Genomic DNA, 16,425 nt, shown 5'->3' on the forward strand with positions numbered 1-16,425 from the left:
AGCATCCACTCCTGTGTTTGCTAGGCCCCTGCATAGTCTCACAAGAGACAGCTATATTTGGGTCCTTTCAGCAAAATCTTGTTAGTGTATGCAATGGTGTCAGCGTTTGGAAGCGGATTATGGGATGGATCCCTGGATATGGCAGTCTCTAGATGGTCCATCCTTTCATCACAGCTCGAAACTTTAACTCTGTTTATCCTAAAAGAAGTTCTCCTACAAATTTCTTAAAAGTCTATCCAAGCTGTGACTTCTGACCTCTTTTTACACAACAACTCCTTTTAGGTAAACATAAGTTTAAACCTTTTTTCTTTTCCTCTGTCTTTTGAGTGGATGAGCACAACAGAAATTTCAGAAGAGGCCATCTGCAGGTGGAATCACATTTGAAGAGCTTCCTTGGTTCTTCAGAGCCCTATGGAGGAGTGGGGAACCGAGGGGTGATATCCAGAATTTAGCAAGGTCATTTTCCCACTGTGACCTTAGCTTTCCTTGTTTCTATAACCAAATCTATGGAAGGAAGCAATTTAAGAAAGGAAGGGTTTATTTTGGCTTACAGTTTGAGGATATATGGCCCCCTGCAGAGTCTAGGAATAGAAGCAGATGATCTGGGAGACTTGAGTAGTACCTTGACAGGAATCAGAGAGTTGACATGAGGTCGAGCCAGACCATACAAGTGAAGGCTCACCTCTAGTGACCTAATTCCTCCAACAAGGCTCCCAAACAGTGCTGCTAACTCTGACACAGCACACACTAGATTTCAAAGGAATAAATAAGTTTATATTTGTGGTTTTCATAACAGTCTGTATTATGCTTTGATGATTCATAAGTTTGTCTTGCTGACTTTATATTAAGCCTTGATTTAGGGTTAACCGTTAATGAAAACACCACATGTATTTTTTAAAAAAACATGCTGTGCTTCCTAGGAGGTGGGAAACAAGAAATGCTGCATCTTCTGTACACAATGATGGCTTGAGGGAACAGTTAGTCTTCATCCCTGGTTCATAGCTGCTGAATATCTAAACATAGCTTTCACCAAGCAGAATTGCCTTAAGATAAAGAACCAGACTGAGATCTTGAGATTTCATTACTTCCAAAGAAAGATGCAGGATGCAGAGAAACTAAGGTAGAGTGCAGAACCGTCTTGTGTTCTTCACAGAGGTGAGACGTGAGCTTCACTGGTGAAACTGGGTAACTTGTAACAGTGGAGGTGTAAGTAAATCGTGTAGGCACCTTTTGTGATTAGAAAAGAAAGACTTGGCTCAGTTTTTGATGTTTGCAAAATATGATAGGAGTATGACAAAAGTATTGCGTGCAGATGAAAGTTAATTTGCAGAAAGATACTGATTAGAATCAAACACAAGTCCATATTATCAGGGAGAGAGCATTTTATAGGATATAAAGTCATCTTCTGCTGTCTCTGGACTGTCTATCAGGGTGTCAGGATGGCACTATTTTTTATGTCCCTTTAATAAATTGAATGTTTCCAAAATGAGTAGATAGGAGATGGAAAGAAGAGAGGAGAGAGAATTCAGGGGTAAAAGTGAACTGGTTTTCATCCATTGAAATTGCAATAGTTTGGTGGAAGAAATTCTGTGGATATATAAAAGAATCACATAACTATGTAAAGTGGCCCTAACCATTCTGCCTTTTGTTGCTTAAATTTACCTTTATACATGCCTATTTGAAAGACACTAAAGTCACTTTTGTTTTCTGTAGTCTACAATGACTACTCGGTTATTTTCAGGTCTGTTCTGTTAGGCAAGTTAGCCAGTTTGAGCCTCAGTTTTCCTTTCTGAGGATTGATATTGGACATTGTACTGTGTTCCTTGAGAAATCACATCCAAACTTTATTTCTTTGTATGCATGAGAAGAGGAGAAGAGGAGGTAGAATATAATTCTGATGAATCATTACACTAGCAGAAGTGCAGGATTTCCTATTTGTGAACCCAATTCAAACCTTAAACATTACATAGCATGGATAGAGTTCTTAATAGGTAGACAGTGTATATATAACAACACATGGATATTTTGTATGTGCTACTATTTATGTTACTAATAAAAGACATGAGTAGGTAAGTTCGTGAAGTTTGCATATATTCTATAGACTAACTAGCCAAGTTGTATCAGCACAATTTTCTGCCTTTGATAGTTGTACTATCAAAGAGTAGTGAATATCTTTGTAGGAAAAACATTCAGAAGTGTTTGACAGTAAAAATGGATTATGTCTGCAGTGTGTATTCAGATGGCTCTAAAACAAGCATAGACTGGCAAAGCAAACGTTATAAGGTGTTAATATTTGGCTACTGCGTATGAGGTGTGTGAGAATTGTTTGTGTTGTTCTTGCCTCTTTCCTAAGTCTGAATTATTTTAGAATTAAAAAAATGGTTGATATGCAGATAACCCTATCTGCTGGCCAAGTCCAAAGGAATCACAGGAAGGTGGCAGCATCCTCTTTCTATCGACTCTAGATACAGAGGAGCCTGACCTCTGATTTGGGGACATGTAGGGCACTTGGACACTGGATGGTTCACATTTAAAGTTTTGTTGTGATCTCCTTATATCTGCTTATTCATTCCTTTACTCAGTGAATATTTAACACTTACCATTTACCAAGACTGTGCTAATGCTGGAGCTACAGTAGTAAATAGGACAAACTGGGGAATGGGAACACACAAAAGACAAACAAGGTCATAGAATTCCATAAGCCTTCTGAAGCCAAAGAGTATAAGCTAATGTGTCATAGAGGTGCTATTCATCCTGTAGGCAAGGAGCAAGACTTATTGAAAGATGTCATTTGGGATATTATAGCCCATATGAGGGTGGCATCATGTGAGGTAAGATAGCTTTGTGAAATGGTAAATTTCAAAATTGTAAAACACTTTATATAAAGTTAGTGCCATTTATATTTATTAATCTCAATATTATATATTATCACTGTCTTATTCCTGAAGTAACCTGACAATCCCAGAGCATTAATTAATTAGTTATATTAATATTATAATTAGTTATATTTTAATACAGTAAGGGATAATATTCACTTAAACTACTGAAATATACACTTAATGTAGTTTAGATTTTTGCCCTTGTAAGTCAAAATGAACATATCCACCCACTCTCATTTTATGACTACTTTATTTTATGCTCAGTCATTTGTTTTTTGTTTTTTGTTTGTTTTTGTTTTTTTTGGGTTTTGGTTTTGGTTTTGGTTTTTTTGGAGACAATGTTTCTCTGAATAGCCCTGGCTATCCTGGAACTCACTTTGTAGACCAGGCTGGCCTTGAACTCAGAAATCCTCCTGCCTCTGCCTCCCAAGTGATGGGATTAAAGGTGTGTGCCACCACCACTTGGCTTTATGCTCAGTCTTTTGTCATCTTTTCACTGGTCATTTTGTGTTTCACATCTAATTTTATTCTGATAATCTTAATATTAGTTTATTTCATTGTACTTTCCCAGAACTGTCATAAATGTTAGCACGTAATAATTGAAAAATGAAACAAAACAGAAATTACTGTTACTGAGGCCAGGTGACTAAAATCAAAATAGTGTCCATGTGTCTGTAGCCTTCGGAGGGCTGAGCAATACTCAGCATTGTTTGCTCTGTAGATGTAACATGCCAGCCTGCTGGACCTTTATTTCTCCCCTCTGTGTGCCCTTATCTTTTCACTTAGAAAAGCCGTTGAGTTGAATTTAAGGCCCACTATAGATGGTTGGTCTTCACTTGGGATCTATAACATCTACGAAGACCTCTCAGTTTTAAAGTCAAGTCATATTCCACAGGGTCAGACTGGAAAGATCCTTAAGTGGGCTATGGGAAGACTGTTAGACCCATGATAATCTTGCAGTGTTGCTTTTTGACTATTCTCTAAAAATTTCCAGACTAATTTCACTTTTTGTTTTTCAAATGGCTAAGAGAGAGACTTCACATTATTGGTGCCGACAGGCCAAATGATGCATGCAGTCAGGCATTCTGGGAGAACCAGGCTTCAAATCAATGAAGTACTTTCAGCGTGTTACAGCTTTGCCAGCATGAAATGCACCCTGCTCTTGAGAGGAAGCACTGTGAACCAAAGCAGGTTTCCAAGCATCACTTGAGCCATTTATCTGAAACATTACCTTAAATACTCTGCATAGAATGTGAGAACCAGAGAATCCTGACTAATACTCAATAATGTGCCAATTAACAAAATGGAAATTCTCAAATCCGTTCTATATACATTAAATTAATGTCTCCAGTGGTGTATTCCATAAGCCTTTCAGCCCTGCAAAAAATCACTATGAAAGGTTGCCCCTGTTAATGGGTTTCCACAGACCGATGCAAGTTTCATGTATTCCCTTAGAGGAAAGACATAATTTGTCAAAAGCTCCCTAGTTTATTTCACCATACAATACTACATCTTGATGTTTAATTCTGATGCCAAGCCTTAAAAGAGTCAGTAGGTGTGAAGCACTTAGAGGACTGTCTGGCACGTGGGCAGTGTTGGATGCTTTGGCTTCTGCAACCACTACTGCTGTTCCTGTCACTACTTGCATGTGTCCCACACTGTTGCCCAGTGTGAAATTTTGTGTTAGCTTTATTTGGCAAATTTTAATTCACCGGTGAAGCCATTCCGCTTTCCCTTGGCATATTGCTTCTGCTTCCTGGGCTTCAGCTCAGCTTTCCCATCGTGTGCACTATGGGATAACTTAATTGTAACATTCTCCTGATATTTTCATACTTCTTCTCTTCACCCATCTGTGATGCCCATAGAGCATTCAGTTCTTAGACAACTGGTCAACCAAAGCTGTACATCATTATGACCAGGCCATGCTGGGACCCTCTTTTTATTTACACACTTTAAGAGCTTCACTGGCTTCTCTAAGGCATTTTTGTTCTGAGCATAATGGCTCCAGACATTAGTAATCGTGTCTGGGATTCTAAACTTAACTTCTACAAATTTAGATAACCTCAGACAAAGCTATCTTTTTAATATTCCATGGCTCAAAAAGCAGTACTTACTTTACATTCTTAGCACTTCTTATCTTAGCAATGTCCAGTCCTAGAAGTCTTATTTCTAAATTGAAAATTGACCCCGATGCAGTTAATCCATGTAGTCATCTCATATTGAACGTAGAGCAATCATGTGACAGCCCTGAGTCAAGGATATATTTGTCTAGTCATTCTTGCTGGGAAACTGTGCATATTTATCTGAATTGAGAAAATTTTCATTTTTCTTTCTAAAAATTCCATCATGGTTCTAGCTGTGCAAGAAAATGCTGAGAGCTTTTTTGGCCAGATACAGTCCAGTGATACACTGCTTCTGCTGCTGAGTTCTCAGTGTACACATGACAAGCATTAACTCTGCATCTCTCTTCTGTCCTATCAGCATCCAGACGGTGAGGACACTGTCAGCCAGGGTTTCCTTTTGTTCCTTTTTGATTTCGATCATTCCCTCCTCCACCCCCACTCCCAACCTCCTGCATTCACTCCCCCCTGCCTCCTAACCTCCTGCATTCAGCATTTATCTATTTACAGCTAATGCAGTAGTACACACATCTATAAAGTATTACACAATACACCCTAATGCCTTAACAATAAGCATGAATGGGTGAGAATTCTCCCAAGATCTAGGCACCTCAAACTTGCCCGCCTCATCAGCTCTACAGGGAGCTTTTTAAATAAATATCTTTTATTACAGTCTTGGCAGGTGGCCATCAGTCTTTGAACACTGAGGTGACTTCATTTCTAACTATCACACAAAACATTCACCTTATGTCTTGAACAAAACTAAGTGGTTTTACTTACATTAGCTATAAATATCACTCAGCTTAGCTACTATAGCTATTTTTTTCAATTAACTATGGCAAGAACACATTGTGCACACATACACACACATTTCATTGTACATTGTTATTATAATAACCCCAGAATATGTTATAAAGTAATTAATTTATGTATTTATGATAACTATCACAACCTTTTCATAAGTATGCTTGTTTTATTTTCCTTACTGTATATCTTTTTCCTCCCCCACTTTAAATACTTATTCTAATTCTTACCATACGAGTGACTATCAGGTATTTAATCATCCTAGCTGCTGTTCCTTAAATACACATTTCATTGTTCATTGTTATTATAATAACCCCAGAATATGTTATAAAGTAATTAATTTATGTATTTACGATAACTATCACAACCTTTTCATAAGTATGCTTGTTTTATTTTCCTTACTGTATATCTTTTTCCTCCCCCACTTTAAATACTTATTCTAATTCTTACCATACGAGTGACTATCAGGTATTTAATCATCCTAGCTGCTGTTCCTTAAATACATTCTGATTTGTTGGAACGTTGCACAGTACATTTTGACATCACTTGACTTCTTTACTCACTATCCCCAGTGCATAAAACATTCTTCCCTGGAAATAGCAGTGTGTTTTTCTAATCTCAGCACTTAGTAAGCCAAGGCTGGAGGACTGTGACCCCAAGTTTGAGGTCAAACTTGTCTATATTATCAATTTCACACTACCAAGGACTTCATAGTAGGTCTATTTGTGAACAAACAAGCAAAACAAAAAAATAAAAATAAAAACTAACTATACAAAATCCAATAATAAAAACAACACTAGCCGGGCGTGGTGGCGCACGCCTTTAATCCCAGCACTTGGGAGGCAGAGGCAGGCGGATTTCTGAGTTCAAGGCCAGCCTGGTCTACAAAGTGAGTTCCAGGACAGCCAGGGCTACACAGAGAAACCCTGTCTCGAAAAACCAAAAAAAAAAAAAAAAAAACTAGTGGGCCAGGCATGGTGGTGCACACCTTTAATCCCAGCATATGGGAGGCAGAGGCAGGAGGATTTCTGAGTTGACCAGCTTGTGTACAAAGTGAGTTCCAAGACATCCAGGGCTATACAAAGAAACCTTGTCTCAAAAAACCAAACCAAACCAAACAAAACCAAACAAAACAAAACTATGTCACTATTTTCAATTAATTTCCCCTATCCTTTATCCCTCTGTGTTCTTAAAGAGTACAGTTCTGCCGACTTCAATTAACTTAAAACTATTTTATTTTTTATTTAGTTATTACATCCTGCCCAATATCTTCCTCCATAGCCATCCATCCATTCCCTCCTCATCAAGACCCTGCTGCAGGGCAAGCACTATCTAAATTGCTGGGTATCTAGAGGAATGAGTGGGACAGATGAGATGAGCATCTGCCCTGGTGGAGTTTATGTGTTGGTAGGAAAGGCAGACAATGGGTTGGAAAATAATTATATAGTGTTAGAAATTGAGAAGTGATCTGGAAAAATAACATAACAAGGCAGTGATGCTCAACGTGCTAGAGAATGGCTTGAGATTTTAACTGGGCTGGTTGTACGATGAGCAAAAGTAGGGGCCTTTTAGCTGTGAAGCAGAGAGATAGATTCTCAGTTCTTATTCTACTTTTGACCAGGGTAACACCAAACACCAGCCCTAAAGTTCTCCTTTCTAGCAATGCCATTTATATGACCAGGAGATTCTCATCATTATGAGTTCCTATAAATATCTTCACACTCTATCTGTCTGTAGAACAGGCTGCTAAACCTGTAACATTAGTCACTGAGAATATAGACCATTTGTGCTGATTTAAGAGCTCTTGAGAACAATGGTGGTTTAGGGCATTCTGTTCTCTCTCTGCTTACCTAATTACTGTCATAATTTAATCAAATGTCAGCCAGTGGTATTTAAATTGTACGTTGTTCCTGCAATAAACTCTTGTTTTCCTTCTCGCTACATGGGACCATGATCTGTGTTTGTGGGTTTAGAGAAAGCCAGGGTGGGATTCACAGAAAGCATTCAGGAATAGAAGAGAGGGAACCGATGGTACACAGGAAAAACATATGTGATATCAGCAATGTCAACCAAACAGGAACAAGAGGAAAACTTTTAGGAAACACGTACAAAATGTAAGTGAGGCCAGACCCTGTGGCATCCTGCAGTGCTTTACATTTGATTTTGGAAGAAAATGCAACACCTTTGGAAGGATTTAAAGAAAAGAGAGAGAGAGTCTGACTTTAAGTTTAACAGAATTGTTCTGGTGTCTGTGAATACCATAGGAAGAAAGGCCTAGGTAAACAACTAGAGATGAGGACACATTTGGAGGTACATTCAGCATCTAGGTGAAAGTGACCAAATTGAGTCATTAGGGTGACAGATTTTATAGATTATCTAGTCAAAAGTGAGATATGAGATGTGAAATAGAACAAGAAGAGAAGACTTGAGTATGACATTAGGATTGTGAGTCAGAACACTAGGAGACATGAGGGTTTTACTGTGTCTTCTGGCATCAGTGAAGCCTGGCATCTGTTACAGACTCTCACTCAGAAGTTGAATCTTTTCATATCTGTGTATAACTTTCATGTGAGTCTGTGTCTTCAATAATGCATTTCTGCATGCTTGTTTTATCTTCTTAAGGATCTTACTGAAGTCCTTGTTCCTTAACAATTTAATTAATATCAGACAGGCTTGTTTGTTTGTTTTAGAAAACACATATTTAGAATCAAATCCATATCCCCACAACCTATGTGCCTATAAATGATCTGAATTCCCAAGGCAGTATCAACTGTTTTAATTTTCAATAATCAGAAAGACCTTGTGACTTACTGTATGTTTCCTTATCAATAACTATATGTTATCATGGTGAACCACTGCATACTAAGCAACTGTTCAGTCTTCTAATAATCCTAGACATGGATTTTCTTTGTTGTGTCTTTGAATTTTGTGTTCACTAAGATTTGCTCGCTTACCAGATGTCAACATTCAATTAAATGAAACTAATCTAAATTATCCCTATTTTTCCTAGCAACGAATATCTAAAATGTATAACCAACCAACTGAACTAGAGATTTTGGGTTGTTTTCCTTGAGAGTGGTTAAGAAACAGATATTTGATAATAGGTCTTTGGATATTTTTGGAAATCTATGAAACAATGTCTGTGTTCTAAAATAAAATCAGGGTAAGGATAACAAATTTAAATTAAACATTCATTTAATTCTCGGCATGTTTTCTGCTGTCAGGCCATCTGTACACAATCTAGGCATTAAAAACAAAATCAAACTTCCAGGATAGTTCATCAAGCATCTCACTTAGGAATTCAGAGCTTCAGAAGACCCTCTTGGCCAATAAGTACAGAACACTTGATAAGTACCAATAAGTACAGATCACTGTCTTGGTAAATACACTGGCCCAATGCTAGCTAAAATTTTTTGTCATATAAATTAATGTGAATCCATGTGCTGGTTAAAACAAAAAGTGTTAGATGATGTTTCAACTAACGAGGAATAATTAACAAACACTTAATGAAAATGTCTGTAAAATAAGTAATGGGTAAGTAGGTGTTAGTTCAAAAAATAGTTCATGAGTTGGTAACTCAGACCCTTGAGGATAAGCATTAATTGAGTTTTGTTTCTAACTTCACTGTTACTATAAGCTGAATACATGTTGGCTTGCTCACGAGCATTCATAGATTGAACAAGGAAAACTGTGATTCTATAGAGCAGCTCTAGTGCAGCTCTCAGAGATCAAGTCACTTGAACTTTTTCTAGTCTTCCTATTAGCTTGTTCTTGTTTGTTTGTTTGCTTGCTTGCTTGCTTTTCCTTTAAATTAAAATAGTTTGTGTTCTGTGGCTGTTTCTTCCCAGTCTCAGAACTGTACAGTATCTACTCGTGATTCACCACTTAGTGTACCTCTGCCCAGGGCTTCCATGCCCAATTTATTTAACAGATTTTTTTTTCTACTAGAAAGTGCTAGCATTTCAATGTCTACTTAACATGGAAAAGTTGAAAAGTGGTGTTATTATACTCTTCATCTTTTGTAATTGGAAGCATTTTGCCACTACACTGTGAACCATTTATTTGATAACAATGTTCCATGAGTGGTATCCCAGGAAGGCTTAGGTATCATACACATGTCAAATAACTTGCCTCTGAGGTCTCACCGAGCAAGGCTGTCTCCTCTATGCTGATGCAAAGCCAGAAGCATTTGAAGAAAGAAATTCGGCCTTAACTGAAGCATGTACCTAGCCAATGATTGTGTCCCCGAAAGGGAATTGTTCCTGATTTAATATTGTGTACGTGTATACTGCTATGAGTGGCAGAGAGACAGCCTTAGAAGCTGAAAAGAAAAAAAAAAAGATAAATGTAAGTGGGGAGGTTGCCTGTGCTGCAGTGAAATGACAGTTCAGGAGATGACTGCCATCAGCACTTCCATGGGTGTCACTTCTCCAGGGCTTTCCCTAATCCTGTTCTAGGGCAGTGCAGTGACCTAAGATGACACTAAGATGTCTTAATAACACCTTATGGGACAAACTTAATGAAGAAATTTTGTATCTGGGTATGTGTATAGAGAAAGATGTATATAGGTTTAGTGTGGAGGGAAGCACATTCTATAATTTAAACCACTCTACAAGATGTATTATTGGATGCCCCACTCCAGTGTTGAGCACTCACTTTCCTAGCTTAGCATGTTATCTTCAGTAGGCGCCAGAACATTCAGATGTTTGTTTTATTGCACAAAAGGATCAAGGACCCAGAGGCAAAGAAAATTGACATATAGGAAGAATGGCAACAATAAATCATTCCACAGTGCGCTGAGAAGTGGAAATCATCCCGATCAAACCTTAAACTGCTTGGCGGAGAGATGTCCATGCAGTGGCAGAGGAAAATGATTAACCTTTTACTTTAAAAAGATTCCTCAGGCAAACAGCATGGTTAATGCTATGAGACGCGTGGTGTTTAATAGCTGCTCAGCATCTCAGAAGAGTGCGTTATTGCAGGAATGCCACTGCACAACGTTTGGGTGTATTTCACTTTCTTCCCCTTATGTTTTGTCAGCTTTTTCTAGGAATTCTTTCTGAGCAGTTAAGTGAGTGAATGATTAGCTGAGCTAATAGGAAGGGGAGATGTACAGAACTACAGAATAGAATCTGGGTAGCTAAGATGCTGGTCTGTTGAATGGTAGCCATTGTATAGCATGGGGCCTGTCCTATGGGAGATGCAGAACTGGTTGATGTAGATTCACATTCCTTGGTAAAGCATTATTTATAACTAGAAATTTTAGATTTTCTTATTGTAGATCAGTTTTATGTCTAGTTTATCTATGTACTATTGAAGTTATTTAAGTAGCACTTAATTGTATTCATTGATTTCTTATTTCTTCCCTTTAGAGATAAGCTATCTCTTGTTATATTTCAGTTTCTTGGCTTACATTACCTTCATTAGATTTTTTTTAAAAAGAGATGCAGTCTTTTTTTTTTTTTTTTAATAAATGAAATCAGACCAGAGAGGCATCAAATAGAAAATAGTCCACTAAAGAAAATCCCGTTACCTGTCAGTACAGCGCGTAGAACATGGCTTCTAATTTAAGTTCTTGCAGTCATAAGATAGGAATCTAGGAATCTTGACACCAGATGTTTTGTCATTAGTGAGGTTAGTCATGGGCTAATTTCTTTATTAGAAATATCATCTCCTCTATCTGGCAATGGGACATCAAAACCCCAAGAAAATGAAGACATGGGGTTGGGGAGATTGCTCAGTGGGTAAGAGCTCTTGCTTTGTGCACATGAGGACCTGAGCTCAGATTCCCAGAACCTACCTTAAAACCTGTGCAGCCAGCCATGTACACCTGACTCTGTTGGGGACAGAGATAGCAGGACTAAGGGCCCTTGCTGGCTGATTGGCACCTGAGTTACAGGTTCAGTGAGAGACCCTATCTCAGGAAAGTAAGGTAGAGAGTGACAGAACAAGACAAAACTGTCTTTTCTATGCATACAAAGCCATACCTCACCACACACACACACACACACACAGAGACATACACACACAGATGCACAAACACATAGGGGCAGAGGAGAGAGAAATTTGTCATTTCTGTTGCACAGTAGTAAATATGTACTTGTCATATTATAAAATTAGCTGTGATGGCATGTAGCAGTGTATTTTTTTTTAAAACTGAGAAAGCAGATGGAATAGGAAAAAATGTGAGGCCACTCATGACAAAAGAGAGTCAGACATGGATCCCTCTGTGTGCAAAGACTTCACAGTCAATGGTTTCAAGAACAACTGAATTGCTCACAATTCCCTTGGCCAGTTTGGTTGGCTGGAGTCAGATAACATACTTAGTAGGTCACTGCTGCTGGTAGGGTCCTGGAGAATCCACTTAGAGATAACAATACTGGTTTGCAGTATCAAACAACTGTCAAAAAAGAGGCATATGGAAAAAACACATTCTCATCCCTGTTTGTTTGCCTATTTTTATTGCATCTTTGAGGATAGAGCTTTAGGTTAAGTCTGGATCCTAGTGACAGAAAACCCAACACTGTTGGCTTCATCAGACCTTTATTTATCCATCCTATAAAAACAGACAGAGCTCAGAGCTGGATGGAAGAGCAGGTACCTGTGCTCTGTGAAATCTTAGTAATTGATGTTCCCTCGAGCACATTCTCTGTCTTTCCCAAGGTAAGAGATTGCCTTTTATGGAGCACAGTGGCAACTTTCACATGCCAGAAAACAATCTCGAATAAAGGGTTAAACGGAAAGAGCCAAGAAGATGCTTCGTGATATTTTTGCTTTAATAGCTTTGGTCAAGACATCACTATACTATATATATATATATATATATATATATATATATATATATATATATAAATTACCAACATGTATTATATATATATACTTTACCAACATGAGGAAATGAACCCTTCCTCTGGCTGAACATGGTTGAACTCAACCCTCTACCAGATGAATGAAGGGAAGATTAAATACTGGAATAAAGTTTATACCCCAGGTCTTCCTTGTCTGTTGTTAACAGCACCATAGAATCAGTAGGCTTAATGTTAGCGTTATATGAACCACAGTGTTCATTGACGAGGACTGTACAGCTGAGATGAAGAATAAGGGCCATGAAGTCAGATGTGAATCCAGAGTTTCTCAGATGCAAAAGAAAGAGAACATCAATGTCTTCCTCTTATTTACTGTAATGTCTTAAGTGATTGATATATTCAACATATTGAGCAATAGTAACTAATAGTTCACTTGATAATGAGTACAGTCAAGTCTTATTATTGAAACTATAGAGTGAAAGAATAGAGTGTACACTTGCCAGTATCTATGCTGTATCTCTCTACAACTTGACTTTCCCTATCGAAAGTGAGCTGAGAAATGCATGCGTGACTGTGAGTAAGGGAGAGCCTTAACAAATTGTCTGAATTTAGTTAACAAATGTCTTGGAGTTTCCATGTTTCCTTATGTTTCAGGGACACAGCCCTATAAGCTCTTAGCAGTACTGTTTTTGTAAACTCTTACTTATTCATATTGCTTTTGATTAGGAACATATTTATATGAATATATCCCCTTTCCTGTTATTGTAACAAAATGGGAATCGGGCCATCCTTGGATGATAGGGCTTGGGTGGCAACATGGAGTGTGTTTGTTATTTGCCTATAAATGACAGACAGCTCTGAATCTCAGAACTAATGTCAATCAAAGTGGAAAAGTCTGGCGTGTTTCTCATTTAGAAATGGTGACAGGAGAATGGTGGGTAAGAAGCACAGCTTGATATTCCAACTTGGATGTGACAGTTTTCTTGTGATTACAAACAGCAAAGTCATTGTATTGAGAGATATTTTTGTGCCAACTCTTAAATGCTCTTTTGCTTCTTTTTCTTTCCTTCTCTAAGCCCCTCCTCTGTTCTGTGGCTTTTCTTTTGTCACTCCTCCAGACTACAGCTTTGTTCCCCCTTCTTCCACTCCTTTCTGGTCAGGTACTGCTTTCTGCTTTTATGTGTCGATACAACTTGCTTCTGTGTGCAAATACAGTATTTTGGCTTCTGTGTATGGCTTCCCATGTAAACTCATCTCCTCAGACACGATCCCCAGTGTTCCATTAGCACCATGCAATTCATTCTTCCTGGCCATAGAGTCATCGTTTGCTGTGACATTCCACGTGTGTGTGTGTGTGTGTGTGTGTGTGTGTGTGTGTGTGTGTGTGTTAATGCCATAAAATTTCAATGTGACATTTCGCATTTTACAATGTGTCAGTGCGGAGAGGTAGGAGATGGGTGAGGGAAGATGAACTACTCTGAACAATTCTTCATCTTTTCTGAGGACTAGAAGTCATAGTGGAGAAAGATCAGTTTTTGTGCATTTCCATGAAGAAAGGACCCAAAATCTCAACCTCCCCTCCAAAGAGAAGAATAAGATTCAGTATGCATTTCTTAAAATGAGGATCCAGGTCCACCGTTTCTATAGCTCTTCAAAAGTCTCAGCATTTTGATCTGAATTTCTATCATTACCTGGAGAGTTAAATGACTATTTATATGGCACTGAGCCTAGATAAAGTACGTTTTCCTGTGGGTTTTTTAAAAATTAACCTGTTAGTCCCTATAGAACATGGAATTCTGAAATAGACCTTAGAAGTCAGCTAGTACAAACCTTTCATTTTATAGATGAGAAAAATGTGGCCTAGAGGGGTTGAGAGGCCTAAGCGAGGTCACACAGTCAAGTCTACAATTGGGTTTCTCCATCACAGGGGTGTTTTTATGTGCACTGACTTTAAGAACAGTGCCTTGGCAATGGGACCATTTTCAGGAAGGAAGCCATTAAAGTGGTTTGTGTCCTGAATGGTAAAATAAAATGACCTATTTTTACTCCCTTTACAGTTCTGAAATCTACAGTATTGCCATTCGTTTATCTTATGATGGACACCCAGAGACTTTACAAAAGGCTGTCATTATAAAGCCATGAATGATAGGCCTGAGGTCCCTGTTGCCAAGGGGATGGACTGTTCCCAGGTAGCATGGGTCATTATGAGCTACCTGGGCACTGGGAACTGCTATAATACAGATGGATGGTGGTTCCATTTGTTGCTTTTTCTTACACTTAAGTTCCTTTACCATTTGAGATTTATAAAGTCCCACCAGTCTCAGGGGGGCTATTCTCAGAATCATAGCACATATAATTGAAAACACTTTATGACCCCCACAGAGCAACAGGTGGAGAAGTTACTAAAAAGTCTGTTATGAAGCACCAGAGACCAACAAACAAACATACACAGCCTGAACGGAGTTTCCCTTTCAGACAGGGCTGGCTCCTCGCCTGCCACCAGGGATATTAAACAAACAGAAAGCCAGGCAGAGCAATGGGACCTTTGCGCCTGGATTTTGGTTAGACATTGCAGTAAAGATTGACTGCAAATCAGGATTTTAATGAAAAGAAGAAGTTCCTGTGTTCTGTCAGTGAAAACTCATGTCTTCACATATACAAAGTTGTATATGAGATTAAAAACTGAGTTGATCCCTAGATGGTTTAGACATAGACTGCTTGGCTGGGGGAGCGGTGTCACTTACTTAGAAATGATGAGATTAATGTCCCATACTTTATCAGAGCTCAGAATTGAGTTGCTCAGAATTTAGCCAAGGAAGTTGCCAGATGAAAACCAGAAAGCTTCACCGCAGAGGTTCTATTGAGAAACAGAATATAGTGCCCTCAGTTGTAAGTTTATGTTAAAGGTACCTCATTCATTCACATAGTCATTTTAGTTTGGCTTTGGCTTGACAGAAGCTTTTTGCAGAGAGTCCAAAGCAGGACAGTGGTGATTTAACTGTCTGGAATGAACTTGATCACACCTGACTGGGTTGAAACAGCAACTGCGCTGCTTTCAAACTCCCATTGACATTGTCACCAATCCATAAGGAAGTCACAGCTCTGCATTTGATAGCACCAATGGCAATGGTCTAATTAGGCTCTGATGGCTGGATGCATCACAACTTTACACTGACTCCACCTCTGCGTTGTTCTTTTACAGTGTTGAGTCCCAAAGTACTGGGCATTGCAATCGCTCGGTATGACTTCTGTGCAAGAGATATGCGGGAGCTCTCCCTATTGAAAGGAGACATGGTGAAGATTTACACGAAGATGAGTGCAAATGGCTGGTGGAGAGGGGAAGTAAATGGCAGGGTGAGTCGTCCCTTTGATTGTCCCAGTTCTTTGTGAATGAGAGGGCTGGACAGTCACTGGCAACTATCACGTTGTAGACTTGTCCTTTCAGCGGTCTGGCTGCAAGGGGCTGGAGGCATGCATTACTATTCAAAATGGATTTAGTCAATACAGTGGGGGCCAAGAGTTGACTGGCACATCAGAAGAGTTGGGGAGCATTTCAGATTTTTTCCCAGTAGCTAAGCACCAGGGCATGCAGTTTATATAAGCACAAGCATTTCCAAAAGCTCCCAGTCCCACTTAGAAAGACTGGGATAGAGTACCTCTGCTTTTCATCTACATCCTTAGAAAGACTGGGATAGAGTACCTCTGCTTTTCATCTACATCCTTAGAAAGACTGGGATAGAGTACCTCTGCTTTTTATCTACATCCTGTGCTACAAAAGAGATGAGAATCATGATGGTGAGCCCAGTATTGCCCCTG

At 38.8% G+C, this 16,425-nt stretch overlaps 1 protein-coding gene across 2 annotated transcripts in view; it reads left to right on the plus strand.

Moving 5' to 3' along the window:
* The window catches only part of Vav3 (vav guanine nucleotide exchange factor 3), a 329,118-nt gene that overhangs the window by 310,313 nt on the left and 2,380 nt on the right, over positions 1–16,425 (plus strand). The window contains exons 26-27 of one of the 2 annotated variants that reach the window (XM_021157266.2): positions 13,686–13,769; positions 15,812–15,963. In XM_021157266.2, the coding sequence (XP_021012925.1) occupies positions 13,686–13,769; positions 15,812–15,963 (236 nt within the window). The remainder of the gene's footprint in view (positions 1–13,685; positions 13,770–15,811; positions 15,964–16,425) is intronic. The other variant, XM_021157267.2, reaches the window with a different exon arrangement.

The sequence above is a fragment of the Mus caroli genome, chromosome 3, assembly GCF_900094665.2.
Source record: "Mus caroli chromosome 3, CAROLI_EIJ_v1.1, whole genome shotgun sequence".
NCBI classification, from domain to species: Eukaryota; Metazoa; Chordata; class Mammalia; order Rodentia; family Muridae; genus Mus; species Mus caroli.